This window comes from Odontesthes bonariensis, chromosome 13 (genome assembly GCF_027942865.1).
Source record: "Odontesthes bonariensis isolate fOdoBon6 chromosome 13, fOdoBon6.hap1, whole genome shotgun sequence".
Classification (NCBI taxonomy): Eukaryota; Metazoa; Chordata; class Actinopteri; order Atheriniformes; family Atherinopsidae; genus Odontesthes; species Odontesthes bonariensis.
This window is the reverse complement of record NC_134518.1, coordinates 15,081,315-15,105,623: the sequence shown is the minus strand read 5'-3', so window position 1 is coordinate 15,105,623 and position 24,309 is coordinate 15,081,315. Positions and strand designations below refer to the sequence as shown.

Sequence of the window (24,309 nt, the reverse complement as noted above, 5' to 3'; positions counted from 1 at the left end):
ATAAAACCAGTTAATTTAGCAAAGCTATTAAATACAAATTGAAACTTTTTTCCCCCCCTGGATAGAGCTTTATTTTTACACAATGCAACTTTAAAGGAGTGGTGTGTAGGATTCAGTAACATTTAGTGGTGAATTTGCAAGTTGCAGCCAAATACCCAACGTCCTTTTCAAACCACATAGAAAAACTTGCTTTATTGTCGGTTTCTGTTGAAGCACGGCTGTGCAGCACAGTGGACTCTATACGTTTCTACGCTAAGCACAGTTAGGAAAGTCATTCAGGCATTGTGGCGTTACTAAACGGTTTTATTTGAAACTTTCAGCAGCTATAAAAACACTTACATGCCAGTTCTGAAGCAATATAAATACATAATCAACAATGGCTTGAAAGTACTCTGAGGACTAATCACAATATCGTAACATGGAGGAAAAATATCTATCGTTTTTGCTGATTTAGGAATGTCCAAAAATCTCATCTATTTAATCTCTGCAGGAATGTGAAACATTTAACCACGTGAACCATTTCTGTGACTATTAAAATCTGACAAATTTAGGATTTCTACATGACTCAGAATTCCGTATATAGAGCGCAGTTTGTGCTGAGATTTGCCGGAGCCAAAGTGAAATGTACTGCATTTTCAGCTCTTGAGGATGGGGGTCCGTTCAAGCAGAAATGCAACGACTCCTTTTCTGCCAGACTGGCTGCCATTAGATTAAAGGGCACAGTGGTAAGAGCCAATGAGTGGGTCAGGTTCCAGCATGGGGCCGCCACTTCTCTACACTTAATGCAGGAGAAGAGGCAGATCATTACTGCAATATGTGCGATTATTAGAAGCTCAATGACTCCTTGAACTTGGAAGATGTTACTTTAGACTTGAACAAGAATGATTTCTTTATCGACTACGATTAAATCTAGGCAAATTGAAGGAATTTTTTTATGCAGAAACTCAAAGAAAACATCCAAAAGTTGGCGATGTTATGAAATAATTCCTCGATTACTTCCAGTTTTGCAAAACAGTATTTGTTATTACAGCCAGTGACATCTGAACGGACCAAACAGCCCAGTAAAGTGACAGCATGTGAGGCTAGCGTTAAGCCTTGAGCATAGAAACAAGGTCTGCAAAAAGAAAAAAAAAAAAAAAAGACTGATCTGAACTCCGTGTGTGGCTGGCAAAGAGGGGCTGTAGAGTGTGTCAGAGGGCGGAAAAGGGTAAAGAGGAGGTGGAGGAAGAAGTGCTCCTTCCTCTGAAGATGTAGCTGGGTCTCTCACACTGGAGCAAAAGCGTGGCTTTTGCACAGAGGCTTATCCTTCTTTGAGTAGAACGTCTTACCCTCCAGGTTGATTTGGCAGAGCTTTAAAAGATGAAAGGAGACAGACAGAGAGACAGATTGAGAAACCGGGGCAAAGGAGATATCTGACTTAACCAGTGTATGTGAATTTGCACAGATTCCAACTGGACAGGGCAGACACATTATCTATTTGACCGGATTCACTTTCAGTTTCCCTCACAGAATGAGAGAGGTGGACAGATAGGACAGCTGGTGACGGGTTAAAAAAGACAGAGAGTGAAGGCGAAGTTTGAGGCTGAGACATGAAGGCAGATTGTTCAGGTGTCATTGTGCTGGGACGGACACAAGATACAGGGCAAAGAGATGCCACGAGAAGCCAAATCAATCAAAATGACTTACAGCACAGACGAAGCACGTGTCGTGCCAGCTGTAGCCCAAGGCCTCCAGAAAGCGATCGCCAGCATCAATCTTAAAGTCACAGCCGTGGCATTTGGTGCCAAACATCTTCTCGTAGTCTGGAGAGCACACACACGCACACACAAAAAAAAGAAGAGACAAGATGTGAGTGAGAAATATGGCATCCCATTCAAATCTAAAAGATGCTATCAACTTAAAGAGTGTCAACGGGTTCTATAACTTTGATCTTTTCGAAAAGAAAACTGGAGCTTTCTGCTGCTGAAGATGAGGAACGTCACTAAACAGCCACTCAAAGGATTGAATGGAGGTAATAACGATGTGCTGATGCCAAACAGCGGCTCCTCTCCTCGGTGTCCGTTCCATAATGTGGCTGTTTGAGATATTTGTAGAAGTGCCTTTCCATAGTGTAAGGGGTGGGGGGGGATTAGGATGAGGGGAAATTGCTCCCGATACTTGACTGGATTTGCCAGTCTCTTTCATCACAAGGACTCTGGAGAAAGTGTCAGGTTATAATGCCGCTTCTCAAGAGTAAGTGGTTGAGAGCTGTACAATCCCTCCAAGATGCTGAGGCAGCAGAATGTTTATCAGAGCTGAAGGCATTATTCGGAGTACGAGCACTCGGGGTTCTGGCTTTGCCTCCGATAAAGCAGCCGTACACGTCAGAGCCTCAGTATTGAGCGAGACGCACATCGTCCCGCTAAATCATTTAGGGCATAATAGAGGTGCACACACCATTCATAAAACCCAACAGAGAAATGCATGGAGCAAACTAGAGTTAAATAGATTAGAGCAAATGAAAACGTCCCAGTTTATGATTGACTGTAGTATGCAAAGCCAAATTCACAACACAACACCCCCCCCCAAAAAAAGCAACAAGTCCTCAAAAAAAAAAAAAAAAAAAAAAAAACTGAAACAAAAAGCTTGGTAGAATTAAAAAGTACAAACAAAGTTTAAAGACAAACTGGAGAAGGGATGCATTGGAGTTCCATTCTGAAAGACCTCTGATCCACACAGTGGCTACAAAAACTAAACTACACTGTGCTCAGTCACGACATCCATCACACACGTGAGACGCATTTCTCCTCTATTCACCCATAGACTTGCAGCCAGTGCAGATTTCTAATAAGTGTGTAAGACTTGGCCCATGTGTGAGGCTCTTACATGGCTTGAGATGTTCCCCATGTGGCACTGCAACTAATCAATCTGCACACTTCCCCCTTTGAGCACGCTTTTCTTTAGCCAGTGTGTCATATTTTCTGCTGAAGCGCCACTGTTAAATGGTGTTTAATTCCAAAACTGAGTTAAAGCCAAACTTTCTATTACAGCTTAAGAATTCTTCACCCTGCTGATGCCCTCTTAACTTTGATCAAGTTCCAAGAATGTACAGCTGAGACCCCCTCTGATAAAAATCAAGATTTAAATCTGTTTAACGTGTCCCTGTGGTATTTTTTATATGCTGGAAGACATGATGAGGGCATCTCAAGAGGCAAATAAGGACTCAACACTGTGCTTAGTAGCTCTTGGAATCAGACAGCCTGTGAATCCTGTCAAGTTGTGGGTGGAACCTGTCATAGCTGGCAATTTGAAGAAAGATTTACCTCGAGTCAAAAGGTGCGATAAACAGCCGTAGAAAACCAATGGGGCGTGACACAAGAGCAGCAGATTGTCAGTGTGAAACAAACGCAGCCAAAAGCGAAAGCAACGCTTTACTCAAAGCCATTCACGAGATGAGGGCGAGCACCTGCAGCCAGGCGCTGCTGATCTGCGCATTCACAGGTGAAATGAGGCCGAGCTGCAGAGGAACATCTGGGCAGTTTTAAAGACATGAAATGATGATTTTCATAGAATGACACCGGGGTTCTTCAAATAATCATCACGTAGATTCAGAACACGTGATGGGAGCCTTTGACAATTAGCACTAAGTTTGGAAATGACTTTGAAATCGATAGTGAATTTACCAAAGGATCTTTTTTGTTTGTTTTTAAAGTGGGATTGTACTCATGAGTAGTCAGTGTAGTAGTGCAGTGGTTCTGCAAGTTAGGGAGCATAGTTTGCACTGAGTGCATGAGTGCAGGCTCTCACCTTTCTCACAGTAGGGCTCGCCCTCCTCCATGTAAAAGGCTTGGTTCCTGATGGGAGCCTTGCAGGCTGCACACTTGAAACACTCAACATGGTAGGTCATCTTCAGGGCGTGCATGATTTCCTGATTACAGAAAAAGAAAATACACTGTTTTTATTTCCCTACTAACGGAACACCAGCTGACAGCAGAAATAATAAAAAGCCTCTCCTATATTTGAAGTTTTAGGTTTTGCTGGATGTGAGAAGGACGCGCTCACCCCCGTGATCTTCTTTTTGCACTTGGCACAGTTGGGAGCGTATCGGTTATCGTGGCACTTTGTACAGTAGACGGAGCCCCTTTCCTCAAAGAACCCCCCCTCCTCCAGCACAGCCTTGCACTGCGAGCATGTAAACTCTTCAGGATGCCAAGACCTCCCCAGTGCCACCAGGTACCGACCCCTGGAAAACAGACACATGATTACAACACAGAGTGGACGCTGAAATCTGATGCCCAACTGTGAACGTCAACAGGAAAATGCAGACGGCCGATGTGGAAGGCTGGCACACAGGAGCAGCACACTGACAGAAACTGGAGACATGTCTCTTTCTTTTTTGTTCTTTGCAAATTTGTGCCTTCTTGTTGCTGGCAACAGTGACCAGAATAAAAAAACCAAGGTTCCTCTTTATCGGTGAAATGACAGGATAATGCGTGTCCTCTGAGATGTCGCCAGACTGTGTGAATTATGCTGACGGACTTAATTTGCTGCAGACACACAATCTGTCGCTGTGCATATTAACCATCTTAAAATATGAGTCATCTCTTAAAGGGCTCTGAAAGGAGCAAACACTGACATTATATTATTCTTGTAAATCAAACTGGTTGTGTGGACGCTGTGCTGCGGCCTCACCTGATGATTTTATTGCAGGCACCACACAACGGGGTCCTGCCGCTGTCCTCGGGCGCCTGCTGCGCTGCCTGCAGGATGGAGCTGCGGTTCTGCATAGGCGTCGGCTGGACGGGCTGCTGGTGCTGGGTCACGACGGTGCTGGTTTTGTCTGGGCGATAGCGGGCGGCGAAGTTAGGGTCCGTGACCCACGGTGGTCTGCAGGACGGACCAGAGCTGCCCGCGGCTGCAGTCTTGGAGCCTGGGTCAGGAGGAGGGTGCACAGGTATCGACAGGTGAGAATAAGCATCTATTAACTCAACCTTTACTGGAAGCTGCTGGGCTTCGTTTTACGCATCAGCAGGAGCAGGAACTCACCATCTGGTTTATCTGCAGTTTGGGCCTTGGCAGGAGAGGGAGTTGGCTCAAGGCTGTGGGGAAAGGATGACTAATTAGAAAAGATACACACAACCCATACACCTCGGTAACCATAGTTACTTCTCAGAATGTCATGTGTGGATATCAGCATTCACGGTCGTCTCCACCGTACCACCAATCACCTTTTTACGTGAAGGACTGAGCATCAGTATGAACTGGATAACAACTGTTGGATAACAACCCCCCCACCACCTCCAAGTAGTGATGAAATATTGAGCCACTGCCAACAGCTTGTGGTGTCTGCACACCATTCCACTTGATTATACATGCCCATGTGAGAGAAAAAACAAAAGAAGAAATTCAATACCCTTCAATAACCAATGCTGAACAGACATGCATCCAATAAACACACCAGCCCTGCATGAAAAAGGTAAAAGTGGCTCCTCTCTAACGAGAACATTAAGAAAGCCGAACATCTTCTTCCGACTGATCGACATCAGTCGCAGGCAAAAAGCAGAGAAACTCGTCAGACGCGTCATGCTGTCAGATTTGGATGCAGAGGAGCTGGCTTCAGGCCTGTGTGTGGACAAGTGCTGAAATAAAGAGTTTTCCTCATTTCTCAGTTCTGTTACCCGAAGCAAGCGTCACTATATTCAGAGAATCTTCAAACCACGACAGGGGAGAGGGCAAAACAGCTTCTGAGACGAGGCAGTGAGCTCTGGAGACATTTTATCTTGAAAGAAAAAAAAAGAAAAACATGACATCCCCCTCAGGCATCGCTCGTGTTTACATCATCAACAGTGCCGTCAACAATGTACTAATGAAAGATGATGAAATCGTGTCTCATTTGCGAAGATAAAAAGAAAATGTGAAATGAATTACCCTGCAACACCCTCATTCCAGTACAGTTTATATCAGGATTAGCCTTCATATCAATTATACGCCAAACACGTCGGAACAAATACAAAAGTTCGAAGTTGCACAGAAAGCAGCCGTCACTAAGAGCCGGGGGCAATTTAGCAAGACCAAATAAATTGCTGCCTGCAGAGTGGATGACGGTGGTGAACTACGAGCCGTCCCAGTTCAGCATTCTGAGATCTGATCTAAATAAGGAGGTCGATGCGAGAAGAAAAAAAAAAAAATAGAGCAAAGCAGGGTGGAAAAGACTGCCATGCGAGACGGATCTCTGGTGGCTGGGTAAGGTTAAATGAAGGGCAGAGCCCGTTTCAGTCAGTTTGACTCGCAGACCCCGGGTCAGCTGCCCTCTTCCCGTCTCGCCTTTTGGGACTCCACCTAACAACTCACAAAACAGCATCCTCGTCAACACAAGCGGCCCCGGCTTCCCTTCCCTGCCGAGCTGCCCTACATTGGCAACAGGCCAGCGGCAGAGGGCTCTCACACAACTTTCAGAGGTTTCTTGAACTGCACCTCACTGTGGTGAAGGTTGCAGGTGCAAATTGAAGTACATCCTCCACAGCAGCTTTTTCCCCCACCTGGAGCGACCTGGCTCGTGTTTACTTGACATTTCCTCTGCTTTCTGCTCTCCTCTCAACAGCGAGAGGCGTGATATGATGCAGGTGCACGATCCCCACATCAGACACGCAGCAGACAGAGGTTGGGGTTTTTTTTGGACGTGGAACGTTTCCTTCAGCTCTTCCTGTTCTACCTGTGATTTCAGCTTCACCTCTGTTGTCCAGCTTCCACTCCTGTAGGATGCATCAAGCTGAGCAATGAGGAAAACAGGGGAGGTTTTTTTTTTGGCAGTCCAACATCCGCAAGAGGAAGAGCGTGTTTTCTTTTCTTATGGAGTAAGAAGCCACTGACATGAGTCACCCCCAGACTGTGAGGAGGAAAAGGTACCGCAGCTCTGCAAGAACCTGGATGCACACGTGCCAAATAAGATAGTGAGGCAAAATATGTATTTCTACAGGTATATTTGCGTGATTTGTGGCATTTGAAGTAAGGTTTTGTTGTTCCGCTATTAACCATTTATAAGATGTGTTTATGTATCTCATTATAATTTTTTACAACAACCTCCATGTGTGGCGATGGCATCAGTTTTGCCAGCGGTTATATATGTGCTGAAATATCACTGATTTTTATGGCTGACCCCTCCTCACTTGTTGAAATTTACAGTGTCAAATACATGGTGTTCCTTTGTTACCCCACTACTGGGGGAAGTTGTAACGCTTAGAGAAATTAAGCAAAAACAGAGGCCCCACCATAGAATATGCTTCAAAAATAGATGTATTAGAATAAAAGAACAATCCAGAACAATGTATGTCTGTGACTGACCATAACTCAAACACACTATGGTTTTACCAGGCGTGTGTGTGTATAAAAACAGTCTACAAGAACAAACTTTGGTAACAATATGAGTGTTTAAAGATGCTTCTGTAACCTACATTGGGCACATCACTGGATCCCTGGCCTCCCATCTGCTCAGTGTAACACGGCAGATGCCATGTTCCTTCACTGCTGATCTGACTGACTTGCCCTTCTTTGAACCCTCAGATTTTATTTATTTTTTTAAAGACATCTGCAGGCACACCTCTCGCAGTCTTTATTTTCCACTGCCTAGGCATGCTTAAAAATGAATAAAAATCAAGAAATATTGTTAGTTTTCCGTCAGGGGACGGTTGTAAAACTTTTAAGATGTATGTTCCAGCACACCCCAACCCTGTCAGCTATTGTTTGGCTAACTGTATTTGCATAGTGGTTTGAAATTAGCAGTTGGAAAATGCGTCGCATTCTGCCTAACCAACTACAGTTTGAATTACTGTACGTTATAAGTACTAAACAGAGTTTGGTGTTGGCCAAAAATATTACTTTCTTCCCTCAAAATCTGTTTTTACTCAATAAAATCCGCATGAGTCCGTTTCCGGGCTTGACAACCACCATGTGAGATCGAGCAGAAAGTGGTCAAGCACTGAAATGATCATCCGACTCCCATCTCATCCCCATTTGGTAGTGTTACAATCTCTTCCCATCTTACCTCTTCATTTTAAAGCCATGGGTTTGTAAGTGTTTTTATAGTGGACACAATTTTTAGCAAATATGTACTTGCCAGTGAAGAAATCATAGTCCACAGACCTTATATCCCGTTTCAGTTTCTGGCATGTGACAGAAATACCCCTTTTCCTTCATTTGATTGTAATGGATTTCTTCATGATAGAAACCATGATCTAATTCTACGCTGCAATAAAATCCATTAATTTCTTAAGGCGAGTTGGATGGGACATTTCTAATTCAGTACATCTCCTCAGTTACTCACAACAGGTTTCAGGCTTCAGCCAAGTTTAAGGTCATATAACGAACCGCAACCACTCTGAGGCATTGCTTGCATCTTGAAACATGACTCGGCTTGCATCTCATGAGTATATAGAATATCAGGAGGCCTTGTGAAATTCTTGAAAAACAACCAGATCCTGGTTCCATTCCTTCCTCAAGGCTGTAGCCTTGAACGCCAAGGCCCAACTGTGCTACTGCTTAGAACTACACCTTCTTTTTCCCCTCCAGCCACCAAAGACAGAAGAAAAGTACATTTCAATCGCGTTTGGCCTCTGGAAACCAGTCTCCCTGAAACTCTGATGAAAACATGAATATGGCACTGCTGATCTTTTATCTTGATGATACACTGAACAATCTCTTGTGTTTATTTCAGGCCAGAGCAAAGGACAAAAGACCGCATTCGCTCATTGTTCGCCTCCATTTTTTTATGGATGTGTATTACTTCATGCGTGTGTGCGCCCATTTGTTGTTTTTATGCCCGAGTGCACAACAATTTCCTCTCTGAGGCAATAAAAGTAAACCTTGAACCCTGATCTCCGAGGAGACACCCCATTAATTCAGACCTGCGTAAATACTGAGGAACCCCCTGCTTCTACATAATCATTTTCGTTCGGTGTCGAGTAAAGCAAGCGAGGCGACTTAGACACGGGGAAAACAAAAGACATTGCCGGTTATCAAGAGGAAAATTATTCTAAGCTTGAAATGAATGAAAGAAGATGAAAACACGAAAGAAAGGACAGAAGATCATGAAAGGCTTTTTTTCAGATTTTTTTTTTTATATATAGTTCGGATATTAGTGATGACAGCAGGAAAAAAAAAAAACAAACACATAAAAGCACAGATTTGTCTTCCTTTTCTTTCTTTATGGTTAGAGATGCCTATTAGAGGAGATCAGAGATGAAAACTTAAGGGATCAATAAATGTAAACAGAGACAGATCAAAGGAGGCTCTGAACTTCACCATTAAAAGAAGGATTCCCACCAGTTTACTCCCAGCAATGCGGCATGAAATGGAAAACCGTCATCAAGTCAGAATACAAAGTGAGATCTTGCGCTCAGGCTCAGTATGCAAGGTTCCACTTTGGGCTTTGTCATCAAGGCTATGTTTCTTTTTTGGTTTGATTTTCTTCGCTTCCCCAAAACTTCTTTTTTTTCACCCCATCTCTATGTGAAAGGTGAATTTGCTAACTGCCATCAGACAGTCTGCTTTCTTCGTCGTCTTTGTTACGTAGTCATTGCGGTGCAGTTATCGCTTGCCGGCTCTGTGTCCCGGGGCTTCGAGCTGCTCAAGATTTGATATTGAGGGAGCGGGCAGACCTGTCGTGGTGCCAGTCCCTCAGACGAGCGTAGCGAGGACTCTGAATCTCAGTGAGGAACTTTTCCCTGACCGCAGGCAACACAGATATGAGAACAGAGAGAGAAGGAAGAAACAGATTGCAGAGCAAAGAATAAATTAAACCAGCAGAAAGTGGAGTGAAGTGCACAAATTGACAAGATGACAGAGTAGTTAAGGGAAAACGGCACAGATGTCAAACCAGGTTTGCAAAGCAAATATCAACAAGTCATATTAAAGATTCTAATTCTTAAGAATGAATTGCTTCATATTCAACAAAAGATTGAAAAAAGCAAACCTAACAAATGTGCATCATGCAGTGGTGCTTGAAAGTCAGACCTCTTCAGATTTTTCCCTTTACAAGCGCAGAAATACAACCAAAGTCGTTTCATTTTTAGTCCTACAAGAAGATGAAGAGAACTCGGCTGAAAAGTTTTTACCAACAAAAAAAGAATTTACTCCGAGGAAAATTATACAATATTTTAAATCTAAGTGTCAAAAGCATCTGAGCCATCCCTCATAACCGTAACTTGGACGTTTCCGTCCTGTAGATATTGAGCAGTTCACCTCTGATGTTGATGGTTCCCCCCCATAAACGTCTCACTTCAGGTCTTTCCACAGTTTCTAAGATTCCTCCCACACTTTGTCCTTACTAATCAGGACTTTATTCTACATCGTGTAGAATACATGTCCTCGTGTCTTGCTTTAGATTTTGCTGATATAATCAAAAATGAATGTAAGCCGTCTTGCCACACGTGCAGCCAAACAGGCCCAAACCACAGTACCGCCACCACGTTTCACAGAAAGAGGAAGATTTTTTTATATTGGAATGCAGCGTTTTCCTTTGTCTAAAACAGTCATCTCTCTTGTCCATGTTATAGTTAATGATGCTGGGGATTTTTTAGCCACTAGTGCTGAAGCCCCTCTTGTTAAATTTTCCACACAGTCATTGTGTTAATATTAACATCAACTAATGTGAGAAAACCCTTCAGGTGTTTACCGCTGTCCTGTGTTCCTCCGTGACGTTGTGAACCATAACAAACTTTGCGTGGACCTTTCCAGGTATTCATGTTCTTAAAATTTCATTCCTTTGCCCACAGTCTCCGTTTCTGTGGATTTGTGAAGTCCAAACTCTTTAGGCATACTTTGTCATATTTTCTAGCTTGATATAAAAAAATTAAAAAAAACTTTTGTTTTAGGGTTTTCTGAAGTCTCCTTCATTTACACCATGATGATCCACTTCCACAAACAGTGGCTTAAGACGGATCCCTGTCACTTAATCCCAAAATAATGAATGGCTAATCCTTCTGTTTTGACTCACACACTATTTGATCATTGCTTCAAATGAAAAACAGAGTTTGATATTCATGTCAAATTTGTGACCTTCCTCTACTTTTTTTTGTTGTTTTAAAAAAAGCTTTTGTGAAAATCTAACATTGTTTTTGCTCCCATCTATGTGGGGGGAAAAATAAAAATAAAAAAATCAGTCTAAAGGGTCGACAAACCTTTCAGCACCACTGTTAAAAATCAAGAGTAAATTTTTTTTTTTTTTTTTAAATAACCATAAGGCTCCAGTTCCATAATCTTCATCAACACACAAAAATGATGCTTTTTAGTCCAGTCTACATTTTAGCAGCAAAGCAAATTAACAAACATTTTCAAAACCTCACAACGCCATCTAGCAGTCTTGCATTCATGTTCACTGCACAGCACACCATTTAGGAAATTAAAACGCAAGGCCAAAATTTAAAGTGGAAAATATATCACAACACACAACAAGAGGGAGACTAAAAAAAAAAAAGCTGCGATCATTTCGAAAACTGCCAAACTGCAGCCTCTGCACACACAGACACACATGTGCACAAACACAAACACTCGTGACTATTTAAATCAGCGACACTCAAATCTTTACCTGGACCTCTTCATAGTTTCATCATCTGGGTCCTGCACTGAGAGATTCAGGAGAGACACATATCAGATCGTCTCACGGGCTAATAAAGCCACTACAAACCTACTACTGGCTTTAAACATAAAGGAAGGAGATCACACTAAAAATGCAGTCACCATTATATTTAAAGAGGCTCTTTGTTTACTTGAACTATTTTAAATCAGGCAGTCATGGGAAATAATGCACGGCTGTCGCAGAAGACGGCAGCCATCTGAAAGTTGAAGCCCAGCTACACATAAAAAAAAAAAAAAAATGGACGAACCTGTTATTCACCTTTCTGTCACTCACACAGCGGTCACCTGGGAGCCGCTATGATCATCAAATCAGTAGCAACTCCCCCTCCTACACTTTCTCCTGACAAACAGAGACACTAATCCATCACCCTTATCATGCCTGGCTCAGGCCCTGACTTACTGAAGTCGGTGCCTGTGAGCTGGGCCAGGATGCGGAAAGAGCGAGACTGGGTGGTGCCGGTGCGGGGCTGCCAGTCCTCAGTGTCCTGGATCAGCCTCTTCTTGCTGCGGTCGTTGGGGATAAAACAGGGCAAGTTCTCCACCCTGAGGCTGTGCCTGCACACACACACACACACACACACACACACACACACACACACACACACACACACACCCAGCAGCAGGACACAGCAGGCGTGGTTAACACAACCCGGTCTACGGTAGCAAATGCCCACTCCACCGACCCAGGTTAGCAGGCAACTTTTAAAAACGGTGGACTTCTGAACAGATCGTGTAGTACTCGACACGAGTTGAGCAAGCATCAGTGTCACACCATGAGAGAATTAAAAGGCACCCATTCCTAACATTTTTTCACAGGAATACTGTTGGCTCATAAATGTAAATGAGCACATCAGGAGTGACAGTTAGAAAAAGAAAAAAACTCAAGGCTTTCATATCTGATAAACAACTCAAGAAGCAACAAAAGAAGCACCGTTTGCTTTCAAAAATGTCTTTTTCAGCACAGCTTTAGGTCAACGACAGCATGCACGCATTCATCAACAAGCAAGCGGAGGAGAAAGGATGAATGCTCACTAATGAACTGCCACCTTTCTTTAAACCAAATAACTGAATCTACCAAAGAGCATCAGCGCCTCGCTTTCTTTTCATAAACACCCTGACCATAATAAGCTGCTAAAGCTGACAGCCCAGCCAGCATGCAGCTGCCCCTTACTTGGACTGTTGGTAGATATCGTCATAATAAGTAGCTTCACCCCTGTGGAACAGACCAGAGACCAAATCAAGACCATGTGAAATTAGCATGAATGAAAAGGGGGGGAGAGAGGATTTTAATGAGTAAAGAACTGAATACAAAATTAAGCTTTTTGTTTGTTCGGATAGTTGCATTCAACTGTCAGAAATTAAGAATGATAGCTTGATAGTAAAGGTCTCCACTTTATGAACTCTAGCATTATTGGGGACACAGGCAAGTGGTTGAAAGGTGAAAACCCAAAACGACTGTAAGTATGAGTGTGAATGGGGATTCAAAAGGAAAACCAGAAAGTGACATTTCACACTGGACTGCAAACATGAAAGCAATATACTAACTTGTCAAGGTTTTCCATCTGTGGAGTTGAAAGAAAAGAAGAAAAGCACAAAATGAGAGACAGGTCAGAGCTCATCGTGGAGCGGGGGAGGAAGAAACAGAACATGTCAATACGTGACAAAAGGTTGGACACAGCACGAGATCGAAGAAGAGCCAACAAAATGCAGACAGCAGGCAAGAGGTGACACGAGGCGTGCTGTTATTGTCAACAAGCTTTGTGAGAGAAACAGAGCATTGCTCGTCTGTCAAATCATCCGCCGTCACCGTGACCCAAAATGACTCCGCAGACTGCCACAAAACCTTTGCTACTGCCATCCCCTCAATATGCACAAATGCTTTGGAAATATGCAAATGGAGACAGTTTCTGTCAGAAAATAAAACTCTGTTACACCGCGCTCACTCAAATCTTTGTTGCGCTTCCATACGGCGGAAATAGTTCGAAATACCAGAGCAGTGACGGGCCGTCAGTGTAATCTCCGTACCAATAACATAAAACCTGTTTTGGCGCGTCGGACCTGGACACATTAAACATGAGCTGCTAGCATTCAACTGCTTTGTGTGGCAAATCCAACAAATTCTTCGCTAAACGGTTTTGATGAGGCTCGCCGCTTTTCCAAGAGGACATTCAGCCATCTCAGCACGAGCCTCACACACACGAAGCCTCTCTGGAGTGCGCAAGTAAAAGCTGTGGGAGAACTCAGCAGAATTTATGAGTGAAGCTAAATGCAGCGACAGACCACATCTCACTAGCAGCTGCCGTCAGAGCACTGCCATTACACAAATTACAGGAAGTGGCCTGGCCTGTCCTGGAAAAGTTTCTCGAGCCATACAGCCACTTCTTTGAATCTGTTCAAGAATATCCGGCCCCTGAAAAAGAATCCGTGGAAGGTTTTGAAGAGACTCACCAAGAAACAAATCAAATATCAACACCAAGGATTATGCATTTCTCTGTTCTGGCCAGACCCTTTTAGGACTTTGTCCCATAAAATGAAATGAATTCACAAATAAAAAAGGATCCCATCATGGTTAAAATGTGAATACATACCTCTGCAGAGAATGGTTGCACTGTAGTTTATAGAACTAAAGAACGGTGACTGAGAACTGAAGCACATCCACCAATGATCCACATTAAATCAGTTTTTTGTCATTCCTGATGTTCCACTATACAGATATATCAGCTGGAGCTCAAAATACACGTTTCAGCCAAGTATTCCAGGCCGACTTACAACTCCAGAGGTTATCATGATACACTCTATTTCACATCAGTCTAAGGCACATCTCATGGCAAAGTCGTAATATTCTTCTCGGCAGAGAGCCAGCATATATTAGCTGCATTTATCTTCTGCGTTATGTGTCTTAGTCGGTGACCAACTGTTGGCAGTACACAGCAGAAATGACCAAACTACATTCTTTTACATCCTGATGGAGTTGCTTTCCCTTTTTAATGGGAAGCTAGAATAATGAGACTTCAAAAGCACCATTAAAATCACATTAGTCACATTACAGCTCCTAAGGTAATAGTGTTTATTTTTCCACCTACCCATTCTGTGGCTGTTGTGTGCTGGCAGGGCTCTGTGAGCGTGGAGTGTTAAGTTTGGGTGAGTAGGCCACAGGTTTAATCGCAGGTCCTGAGTTGGCACTACCACCACCTGCTGTAAATGGCCGCGCCATCTTGTTAATGGCTGTGCTTGGGGCAAAGGAGTATTTTGGCTGAGCAGAAACCGTAGGAAGCGAGTCCTGTGGGTGTGTGGGAGAGGGAGACAATGCAGCACAGGCACAACATGCAGTTAGCCATTTGACACACAAAGACGTTTTGCTGTTGCACAATCCCCAGCTTTTACCGGTCTCTCACAGCAGTCGAGTACAGTGAACTCCAGCAGCAGCAGCTCTGTAAAAGCCTGCGGCCTTTTCTCTACACACAGAAGAAATGCTTAAGAAGTGTAACGCTGCTATTTTACTCAAACTGGCTGTCAGCCGGGGACTGGTCAAAGTAATCTGCTGCTGCAGTTAAAATGAAAAATGCTTAAAGTGAGAAAGTGTCATGTATTACTGCCATCTCTCACTAACGAGATTTCTCACTGAGCATTATGCACGGGTGGCAAAAGCACACCTACCAAAACGGAACCTCGACTTTGTCTTTGTATGTTCTTCACCAATAACAACGTGCGGCACATGGGAGCTCATAGCACTATTGTGCTGTTAAAAAGAGCAATCAGTTGGGCAAGAAGCTGCCAAAAAGCTTCAGAGAGAAACCGAATGCATCAGTACTTCTCTGGTATCAGGGATTGTGCAAGGCGCAACAAAAGAAACTACAGGAAATTCCAAAAGCAACATTCACAACACTTGATCCAGCAAACAAAGTCATTCAGAGACCCGCTGGAGCTTGGCTAATGCACGGGGCAAGGATAGTGCAGGTGATTCACATGAATGTAAAAGACAAAGTGACATAGTGCAGTGTTTCATTCAATAGTGAGTCAGGATTAAAGGGAGCTTCCAATTCAGTCACTGTAGTCAAGCAACACACCACAGCAAATCATCCAGGTGTTCAGGCAGAGGTGAGCTCACAGTTTCAAACAAATACAGTCTTACCTTAGTATCTTCGCTCGCTTTGAAAGCTCTGAGGAAAGAAAAGACAAGAGACGGTACTCAAAAATACTGAGATACTTTCAGAATCATGTTTCTCTTATACTGATCAGCCAAAATATTAAAACCACGTATAAGCTGAGTGTTAAACATTGACCATCTTGTTGAAAATCTACCGCCAGGTAAGTGTTGGGTTTTGTGTTCATGTGCACGTTCCCCTGAACAATCTTGCAGCAAGAGCCATTCTGGCAGCATGGAGTGAACTTGCAGGATATTAGGCACAGGGTTTTAATGTGGTTGAGTGTGTAAAAAAAAATAAAAAATTATAATTTATTGTCAGAGCAAAGTCAATACTTCAAGCCCGTTCTAAGTCATTACACACATTGCTGCAAAATCCTTCAAAATTAAATTACAAGATGAAAATGAAATAAACTGAAACCAGGATCTTAACTTCTACTCATGTTGAAATATCAACTAAAATATGAAATCCTGGATAACAATGCGAGTGGCTACGAATGGACTTGCATTAAATACGATTTAGATTCCTTCTTAATTTCCACTTTGATTGATGAGCTTAATAATTTGTGTCATTAGATCATCAGCATCATCCCAATGCCCCTTTTAGACAGCTAAAAGAGATTGTACTAAATATTATTCAATGCTTTGAAGAAAAAAAAAAACAAAAAAAAAAAAAAAAAAAAAAAAACTGCATTTCTTGGATTTGAGACATTCACAACTCCTTTTAAGTGCCTCTTTGTTTTTCGTAATCAAACATGTGGTTCAGATGAGTTGAATAAACTAAACTTGATTTCTCATACTGTTTACGCTTGTGATGCCCTGAGGACTCCGGTCCGTGCCAACAACTAAGCTAATCAGCTAAAAAAGGGGGGGGGGGGGGGGGGGGTTCTTCTTCCAAAGAAAAATAAGTAGTTGGAAAAAATTCATGCATGAGAAAATACAGCACATGTCCCAACATAACTCCCCACTATCCCCTGACCAATGTTTGAATGCACAGCGCTAGAAGAGGGTTGAGCAAGAACGACAAAGTCCCGAAGTTGCCCTCATTGTTTCAGGCTACAGTCGCACACAAAACAATGGGCACTTCCTGAGACAATGAGCAATGTGTAACCGCTCCCGTCACTGCTTGCTCAGTCACTGATAGAGCGATGTTAAAGGGATGATGACAACAGCGCTGACTGACAGAGGGGGAAAGAGGCATACTGACACGTCTGCACATGTCATGTTTCTGGGAAGACAAATGATTGTGACATTCATAGAGCTTGAGATTAACTTATCCCACAATTTGATGAGTCAAATGGAATCCGGGGGGAGGGGGGGGTGTAATCAGGGACATGCATGGTGGCTCCCCCCGTGACAATTTACTTTGGCACACGGGAATGGGAGACGATTAAATCACCGTTTCTTGGAAGAAATTAGCTCGCTGCGGCCGAGTCTGACCTGCGCCGGAGCCGAATGTGAGCACTGCGTGAGATCATTTCCTACCTCATTTCATGGATCACTTATTTCAGCCGATGCGTGCTTGGCTTTCAAGCGCATGTCGGATAAAGTCAGAAATTCAACCGCAAAGAAATCCTCCATGACACTGTGATCAACTTTGCACACATCAAACATAACCCAATCACATCCCTGGAGGCCAGCCACTGACACTGAAGTATGGACTTAATGTGTTTCTGTAGAGGCTGCATGATCTCCTCCGTCAGAAGCACAGGATCTATTTGCCCATATATTTTTATTTTTTTATTCCGCTCCCAAAACAAGAGGCCCTGGATAATGCTTAAACCTTAGCTATAAAAAAAAAAAAAAAAAAAAAAAAAAAAGACACAAGATGATCATTGACACTGAACAAAATGAGACACTAAAACAAACAATAGACCATATCTCATCACAATGCAGCTGTCCTCTCTTAACATAAAAGAAAAAGAAAAAGAAAAGGAAAAAAAAAAAAAAAAAAAAACAGTGGATGGCAGCCAAGATCCGAATAAATAAAACTGACAATAGCACCTCTCTGAAAGGCATTCCAGGAAAACAACATTTGCTTTTCTTGCGATATAATGACAACAGGACAGGGAGAGATCAAGAGAGGAGACTGGGGATTTATCTGCAGGGAGTCACCCGTTGCAAGAAAAGAAAAAGAGAGAGGAAGAACGTGAAATGTTTACAGTAGCTGGAATCCACAAGGAGATGAGAAATATACGAGGGAAACCGCAGAGTGCAGGAAAAATATGGCTGGTGTTAAGTAAACATACCGGCTTATTAAAGCTCCATCACAATAGTCCCCATACACTGATTATGTAAAGGTGAAAGAAAAGAAACATTTAGATTTCAAAATGCAGAGAAACGAAAATGTTCAGGAACTGTATAGAAGTTTTGTCTTTTTTTAAAAAAAATTTTTTTATTAATTTGAACTCAAAACTCATTTTAGCTTCACTGTACAATACAAAGTTAAACCTACAAAGAAAATCCAAATTACGTGAGGTCTATGGCATACGGATGTGATGAGAGTCGAATATGTTAAACGATGTAGAGCAAACCGGGATATCTAAAGCTCCGACTGTTCAACAAAGTGATGGCTCTGCTTTTCTGGAAATTCTGAAATATCCTACTGCTGCTCCCTCGATCCAAGTTAGCAAAGAAAGATGTGGAAGAATTTCAAAGCAGAGCCTCCTGGTACGCAACAAAGAGGTGAACAAGATAACAGCTTTTCTCCCATTACTTGTAAGGATCAAGAAAAAAAAAAAAAGTCCTCCGACAGCAGCAAGCTCATCTTTTATTACCTCACAAGTCGATACCTTCTCATTTTCTGAGGGTTTAGGGTTCTTGAATGATTAGACTTCATCTTTCTCTGGGAGCGAAATCTTTTATTCTTCTAATCAACCTGCTGATGAAACTTTTTTTTTTCCCCTCTTTTCTCAGAGACACTTTGTCAAGAATTTCTGGCGAGACCAACGCGAGCAGGTGTAAGTGTTGCCTGTAGGAGCTACTGCTAATTAAAAGATTTTCTGGCCCACGATTAACAGAGCGCATCAATATGTAGAAAGTTTCTTTTATTTCATTTTGAACTTGAGGCACATTGCAAGATACATATGGTTTCTTTGAGAAGGATAAGAATAAAAAGGGAAAAAAAAGCACACACACCTGTAGTTTAAACTAGAGTTGCATGAACAAAACTCACAGATACTAACTTCTGCTGCAAATACGAGTCCAACATTTGTGCCAAAACTTTTAGGAAAGTAAAACTGGTTGGCTGTGTCCAATGATAATTTTAAACATACTTTGCAACTAGCGGTTATACTGGGGTACATTTTGAGGTCTTTGTGGCATCTTGTCCGAGCACAAATGAAGGAGAGTGCACGCTTTGTGGCGATCTATGCTGCTGTGCGAATGCGATAAAAGTCAGATTCTGCTGCATCGTGCGCTGCCAAGCGACTTACCTGCTGAGGGTGAGGGTGAGGGAGTCCGTGGCTCCTCTGATCTTGTTTTGTGCCTCAACATGGGTCATATCCTCAGCATTGGCGTCAGAGATGGATGCCACCCAGTCTCCCACCCCAACTCCGGCCTGGGCTGCTTTTCCACCCGGTGTAAGCTGGAGGAAATTACACAGCCACACGGGTGCAACTCCAGTAAATATAAAACTCCTACCAATGGTCATCATTTAAAAAAAAAAAAAAAAAACACACAATAATAACCAGAAATATACTGTAATGAAAAGAAAAAAAGAAAGCTTTAGTCCAAATGAGAAAAAAATAAAATACAATTTTACTTATAACCAATAAAAATGATGACAACAAATGTTAACAGAATGTCTTCTTTTTCAGAAATGTATTCTTAAAATTGGCCCCAAGAACTAAACAAGTGCAACAAAATATAAGTGCATGCAGTGTTTTGACCCGTGTGTGTATAATGTGTGATGAGAATCATGAAGAAATCTGTGAAGCTGAGCGAAGCCTCGTCCACCAAAGACGCATCCAACCCCATGAGCATTATTGGAGGCATTTAACATTTCTAAGTCTTATTAAACCCCAAAACCCTTCGGGAAAAAAAAAAAAAAAAAAGAGCTAACTTGATCAATAATTCCTGACCGGCTCTCAAATTTGGTCAAATTTATTTATTTTTAAAATCATATTGATTCACCATTTATCAGATATAAGAAAGAACAACATAAATAATCTTGGCATCTTTTTTCTTTTGCCTCTAAACGCAAAGTGTAGGTAGGTTGTACTTACAACTTCCTGTCATTATTACAGCGCCTCTTGCATTTCTAAACACACCAAAAGCCATGTTCAGCCGACTCTTCTGTCATGTCTGTTAACAGCTAATAATTTACTCGAGGAGTCTGTGTGTCTGGGTCTGTTTCACTCGCAGCAACACACATTTTAGGGTTATCATGATGTCATGATGTCATCAGTCAACAGCGTCTTATTTACCCCAGATGTGACTTGAGAAGTGCTCGACAGCGGCAGACAAGCACCATGTGTTACCATGAGTCACGTCATTTACCGGAATGAACCATCTACCTTTTTCCCCACCCTGATGGATATGTCATTGACTGATAAAGAGTGACATCATCCTCTCGGGCTATGGGGCAGGCTGCAGGCATATTAGTCAGTGCAGGAGTCGGGGATGGAGTCTTGTTACAACTGGAAAAACCTGACAAAGCTTTCGCTATACAGGCAATAATATTATTTTTTTTTATTTACATGTGCACTTGCAACTCTTCCTCCCATGTCCTCTAATACACAGAGAAGAGATGGCAGACTGTGAATAAAACGGGCTTCGTCAGCTTACCGAGGCAGCTTAATGAAACCCGAGACAGGTGTCAAATACACAGGAAAACCGAGAACAAAGTGTGCGCCATCAGATAAGAGAGCAAGTGTCAGGATTTCTGGCAAAGAAAAACGACCAAAAAAAGAAAAACATCAGGAGTATTCTCTGGTGTCATGGAGCCCTGTAAATGTTCGTTCATCAGAAGCTCAAAGGACTCTGCAGTTCAATCAGGGGTTTTCTGCCATGTTCAGCTAAGCTATCGCGCCTGCTGCTGCTTTGATTCTGCTGCACATTAAACACAAACACTTGTGTGAGCTGGGAAGTAATGTGCACCACAAACTGATGACGGCTCAGGCTGAAAAAAACTGCTCGACACAACAGCCAACCTCCCCCCCCCAAAAAAAAAAAAAAAAAAAGTTTGTTCCGGGTGAAAACCTGGCAGAGCTATAAATGGGATGAAATTAATTCTTCAGGGGTTATTTAAAAAAAAAAAACACTTATTTTACAGCCAAGTTCAAACATAACATCAATTGCCTTTGATTTACAGTCACTGGAAGCAATTAGAAGGGTTAGGTAAGAAGTTTTTAATCCAGTTTACAAAGAATCTTAAGAGCTAACAGCTTGCATGTGACGTATCGTGAACGAGTGCAGAGCCTGGCATAATATGCAGTGTGCTTCAAGAAACAGATGCACTTCCGTTCACTCTTTGAATCTTATGATTTTTCTCATCCGTTTGGATATCAATTGAAAAGAAATGGAATTAAAATGTTAATTAGCCCACTCATGGTGGTCCAACACCTTAGACAGACATGTCAGACTTCACCATTACATTAGCCCAGTCGAGTTGCTCTCATTGGTCAGCTGATGGCTTAAAATGGTGGAATACAAGACAGCCGCTCATTGTTTGCTTTGGTTAGCTTGTACCAAATTTGCTACTTGGCTGGCATTATGCAAAAATGGTGTAGAGTGATGCTGGTGTAGATTCTCAATCATGCAGGTCATGGTAATACTGAGTGCTTGGGAAACTGGACTTCTTTGCTTGGTTCTTGAAGACGTTTCACCTCTGATCTGGAAGGCATTTTCTGTACCCGCTGACACACACACACACACACACACACTATAACACTGCAGGTAAAGAGAAAACTCAAAAAGCAGAGTATGATCTCTTTGCATTCGACAGCTGACATCTAAATGTACTGTAGAGACAAATGTAAAGTTATAAAGCTTATAGGCTTAATATCATCTCATATGCATGCGTTTGAGTTGTGGTGACGGACACAGACACCTGCGTTTCTGGCTCAGGTTCAGAGTGCAGCTGCTCCCTCACTTGAGAAGGCAGCAGTTAAAGTTGCTGCGCTCAGACCTTTGGTTGGTAAGGGACAGACAGAAACCCTATACCTGCCTCGTCCTCCCCCCAGCAGTTTGTCAATACAGGGAAGGACACTGGAAAACATGCACTTGTTCTTGCCACACACACACACACCACTAGAACTTACAAGAACCACAGCTTGAACGCAGCCGTGTAGGCATATCAAAAAGATTACTTCTTGACAAGGACACCTAATAAATGAAAGGCAGACTCCACATGTTATGTATGAATATTTTACGAGCTCGAGTCACATTAATAGCAAGACATCTGTGCAACTTGGAGTGTTCGTGACAACATTCGTGGCCTGTTTCAAAGGTTTTTGGCAGAGCGTGGCAGGAGAGCCGTTTTGGTTTGCTATCCAATTTCAAAGCATTAGCCAACCTTTCAGAATGCAGCAACGCTTTGGAGAGTTTCTCTTGAGAGACCTTACAGGTAAAGCCAGGGGCTCATGCTTGCTCTCAGCTGGTTAGGCTTGCTTTGGCAATATGCACAAAAGTTTGTCTACAGCTGGTGATATAATGGCAATGTAACTCTGCACCATCTTACTTTTATTCTTTCCACGGCTATTTGGGGGTTGAGAGACCGTCTGTCCTTACATCACTCACACAGCACAGCTGATGCAACGCCATAAATATCACTCTGAGAAATGGAAAACTAAACCTGCAAGTATGTGATTCCCCCCTGTGCCCCCGTAATGACTGCAGTGGAACACCTAGCACTAACTCACCTAAAAACACTGCTCACAACACAGCACATATCCCACCAGAAGAAATGCCCCCTGTGGCCAATCTATCAGCACAAACTGAATTATTAATTCACCCCTCTAACAAGGCCTCTTTGCCCAGAGTCTGAGTGTGTGTGTGTGTGTGTGTAATGTTAAAGAGGATGCCAGTGATAACGCAACAGATGGTCTTCAAGTGGGACAGAACACAGACTCCATGACACATCCAGCTGTGGTGGGGAGGCTGGACAGGCATTCAAAATATATATATATATATATTTTTTTTTAAATTCTCTCCACTCGCTTATTAATGTGACATCATTTGCAATTTTCACCCCAGCTTTGATGTTAGTGGTGTGGCATGTGTTTGTCGATAGAAACCAGATGGCGCTGCTCAGGAGGCTTAGCTGGGGTGTCATAATGTTTATGGAACGCAACGGCGCCGAGATTTGGGGGGTAGATCTACGGACAGACCTCAACTGAAACATCCTAAATTCTATTCTCAACTCGTTGGAACAGGATGTCTGCACAAACATATGGTGAGAGATAAAGTCTATTTAAGTCACACAAGTCCTGAGGAACACAACAACAAAAGTGGCACATGGGTTGGATGGGGAAAAAAAAACAAACAAAAAAAAAAAACAATGTATGGACACCATCTTAGCAGTTTGGGGTTTTTTGGGCCGATCCTCGATATTACCCATTGCATTTACATGTGCATTTGGAATGTCACCAATGTTTTTGCCACACGATCCCAGAAAAAAGAAAAGGGTTCATTATAATCGTGAAAAGCCGTGGGCGCATTATTTTAGTTCATTGGTTTTATTTATTTGGCATATTTCAATACATTTTCTACCTTCCATTGTCCAAGCATTTCTCTCTGAATGTATGCAGCTGCTTTAGGATGCTATAATAGCATGATATTAATTCGCAAGTTGAAAGTTGGGGTGTTTGTTCTATCGTAGTATTTTCATCCTTTTCCCCCATTCGCAGTGACTTAAAAGTAATGGTCATCATCCCTCTGATCTCATTGGGGGACAGTTCCCTTGAAAGTGGGGGAGTTCATCATATGGATGAGAAAAGTGAGTGTGGAAGACAGACGCAGGGAGGAGACAGCAGGATTGTCTGTTGGCAGCGGCAGGGTGGATATGAGAAAAATCTTTGGAATGCTGAGAAAGCATAGCTCTAAAGGCGCACAGACAGAGGGAGGAAACAGGATCGTTTGTAGAGCAAGGAAAGCCATAAAACAACTCCCTAACAAGAGGCAATAAGTTATAGAACCACGACGTTTTGAATCAATATAAAGTTTGAAAAAAAAAGACAACCTCTCTGCAGAGCGTCAAACAGACATTTTGTGAAATATAAAGTTACTGTTGTACAATAAACAATCCTGTCTCAAGCTGTGCTAAACATCTTCTGGTCTACACCCAGTTAGTTTGGATCTTTCAGCAGTTATCCCTTTTGATCTCTTTGCCTCACTGAGATTCTAAAAACCTTTAGTCCTGTCACTCCACATGTTCTTCATTTTGTAATGGCTTTTAAACGACTGTCTCAGTTGAGATCCTTATCTCATCAGCCGCAAGCCAGTAAAGAAAAACCACCGACTCATTTCATCCGTTGCAAGCCCAGTAAGCACAGGCCTCAGTTTTCTGTTTTCACGTTACTAAGGGACGCTGTACAGCCCTTTGTTGGGCTGTT

The 24,309-nt window shown here is 42.5% G+C and overlaps 1 protein-coding gene across 4 annotated transcripts in view; it reads right to left on the bottom strand.

Annotated features, from left to right (window-relative positions):
* Window positions 1–282: 282 nt before the first annotated feature.
* Window positions 283–24,309, bottom strand: part of pdlim7 (PDZ and LIM domain 7) — a 28,250-nt gene continuing 4,223 nt past the window's right edge. For 3 of the 4 annotated variants that reach the window (XM_075481114.1, XM_075481115.1, XM_075481116.1), the window contains exons 3-11: window positions 19,189–19,340; window positions 15,743–15,770; window positions 14,694–14,890; window positions 5,026–5,078; window positions 4,672–4,909; window positions 4,042–4,222; window positions 3,787–3,907; window positions 1,687–1,802; window positions 283–1,350 (exon numbers count right to left, since the gene is read on the bottom strand). In XM_075481114.1, coding sequence (XP_075337229.1) covers window positions 1,264–1,350; window positions 1,687–1,802; window positions 3,787–3,907; window positions 4,042–4,222; window positions 4,672–4,909; window positions 5,026–5,078; window positions 14,694–14,890; window positions 15,743–15,770; window positions 19,189–19,340 — 1,173 coding nt within the window. In that variant the 3' untranslated portion in view covers window positions 283–1,263. Of the gene's footprint in view, window positions 1,351–1,686; window positions 1,803–3,786; window positions 3,908–4,041; window positions 4,223–4,671; window positions 4,910–5,025; window positions 5,079–9,065; window positions 9,699–11,560; window positions 11,598–12,010; window positions 12,166–12,781; window positions 12,824–13,155; window positions 13,173–14,693; window positions 14,891–15,742; window positions 15,771–19,188; window positions 19,341–24,309 lie in introns of those variants that run through there. The other variant, XM_075481117.1, reaches the window with a different exon arrangement.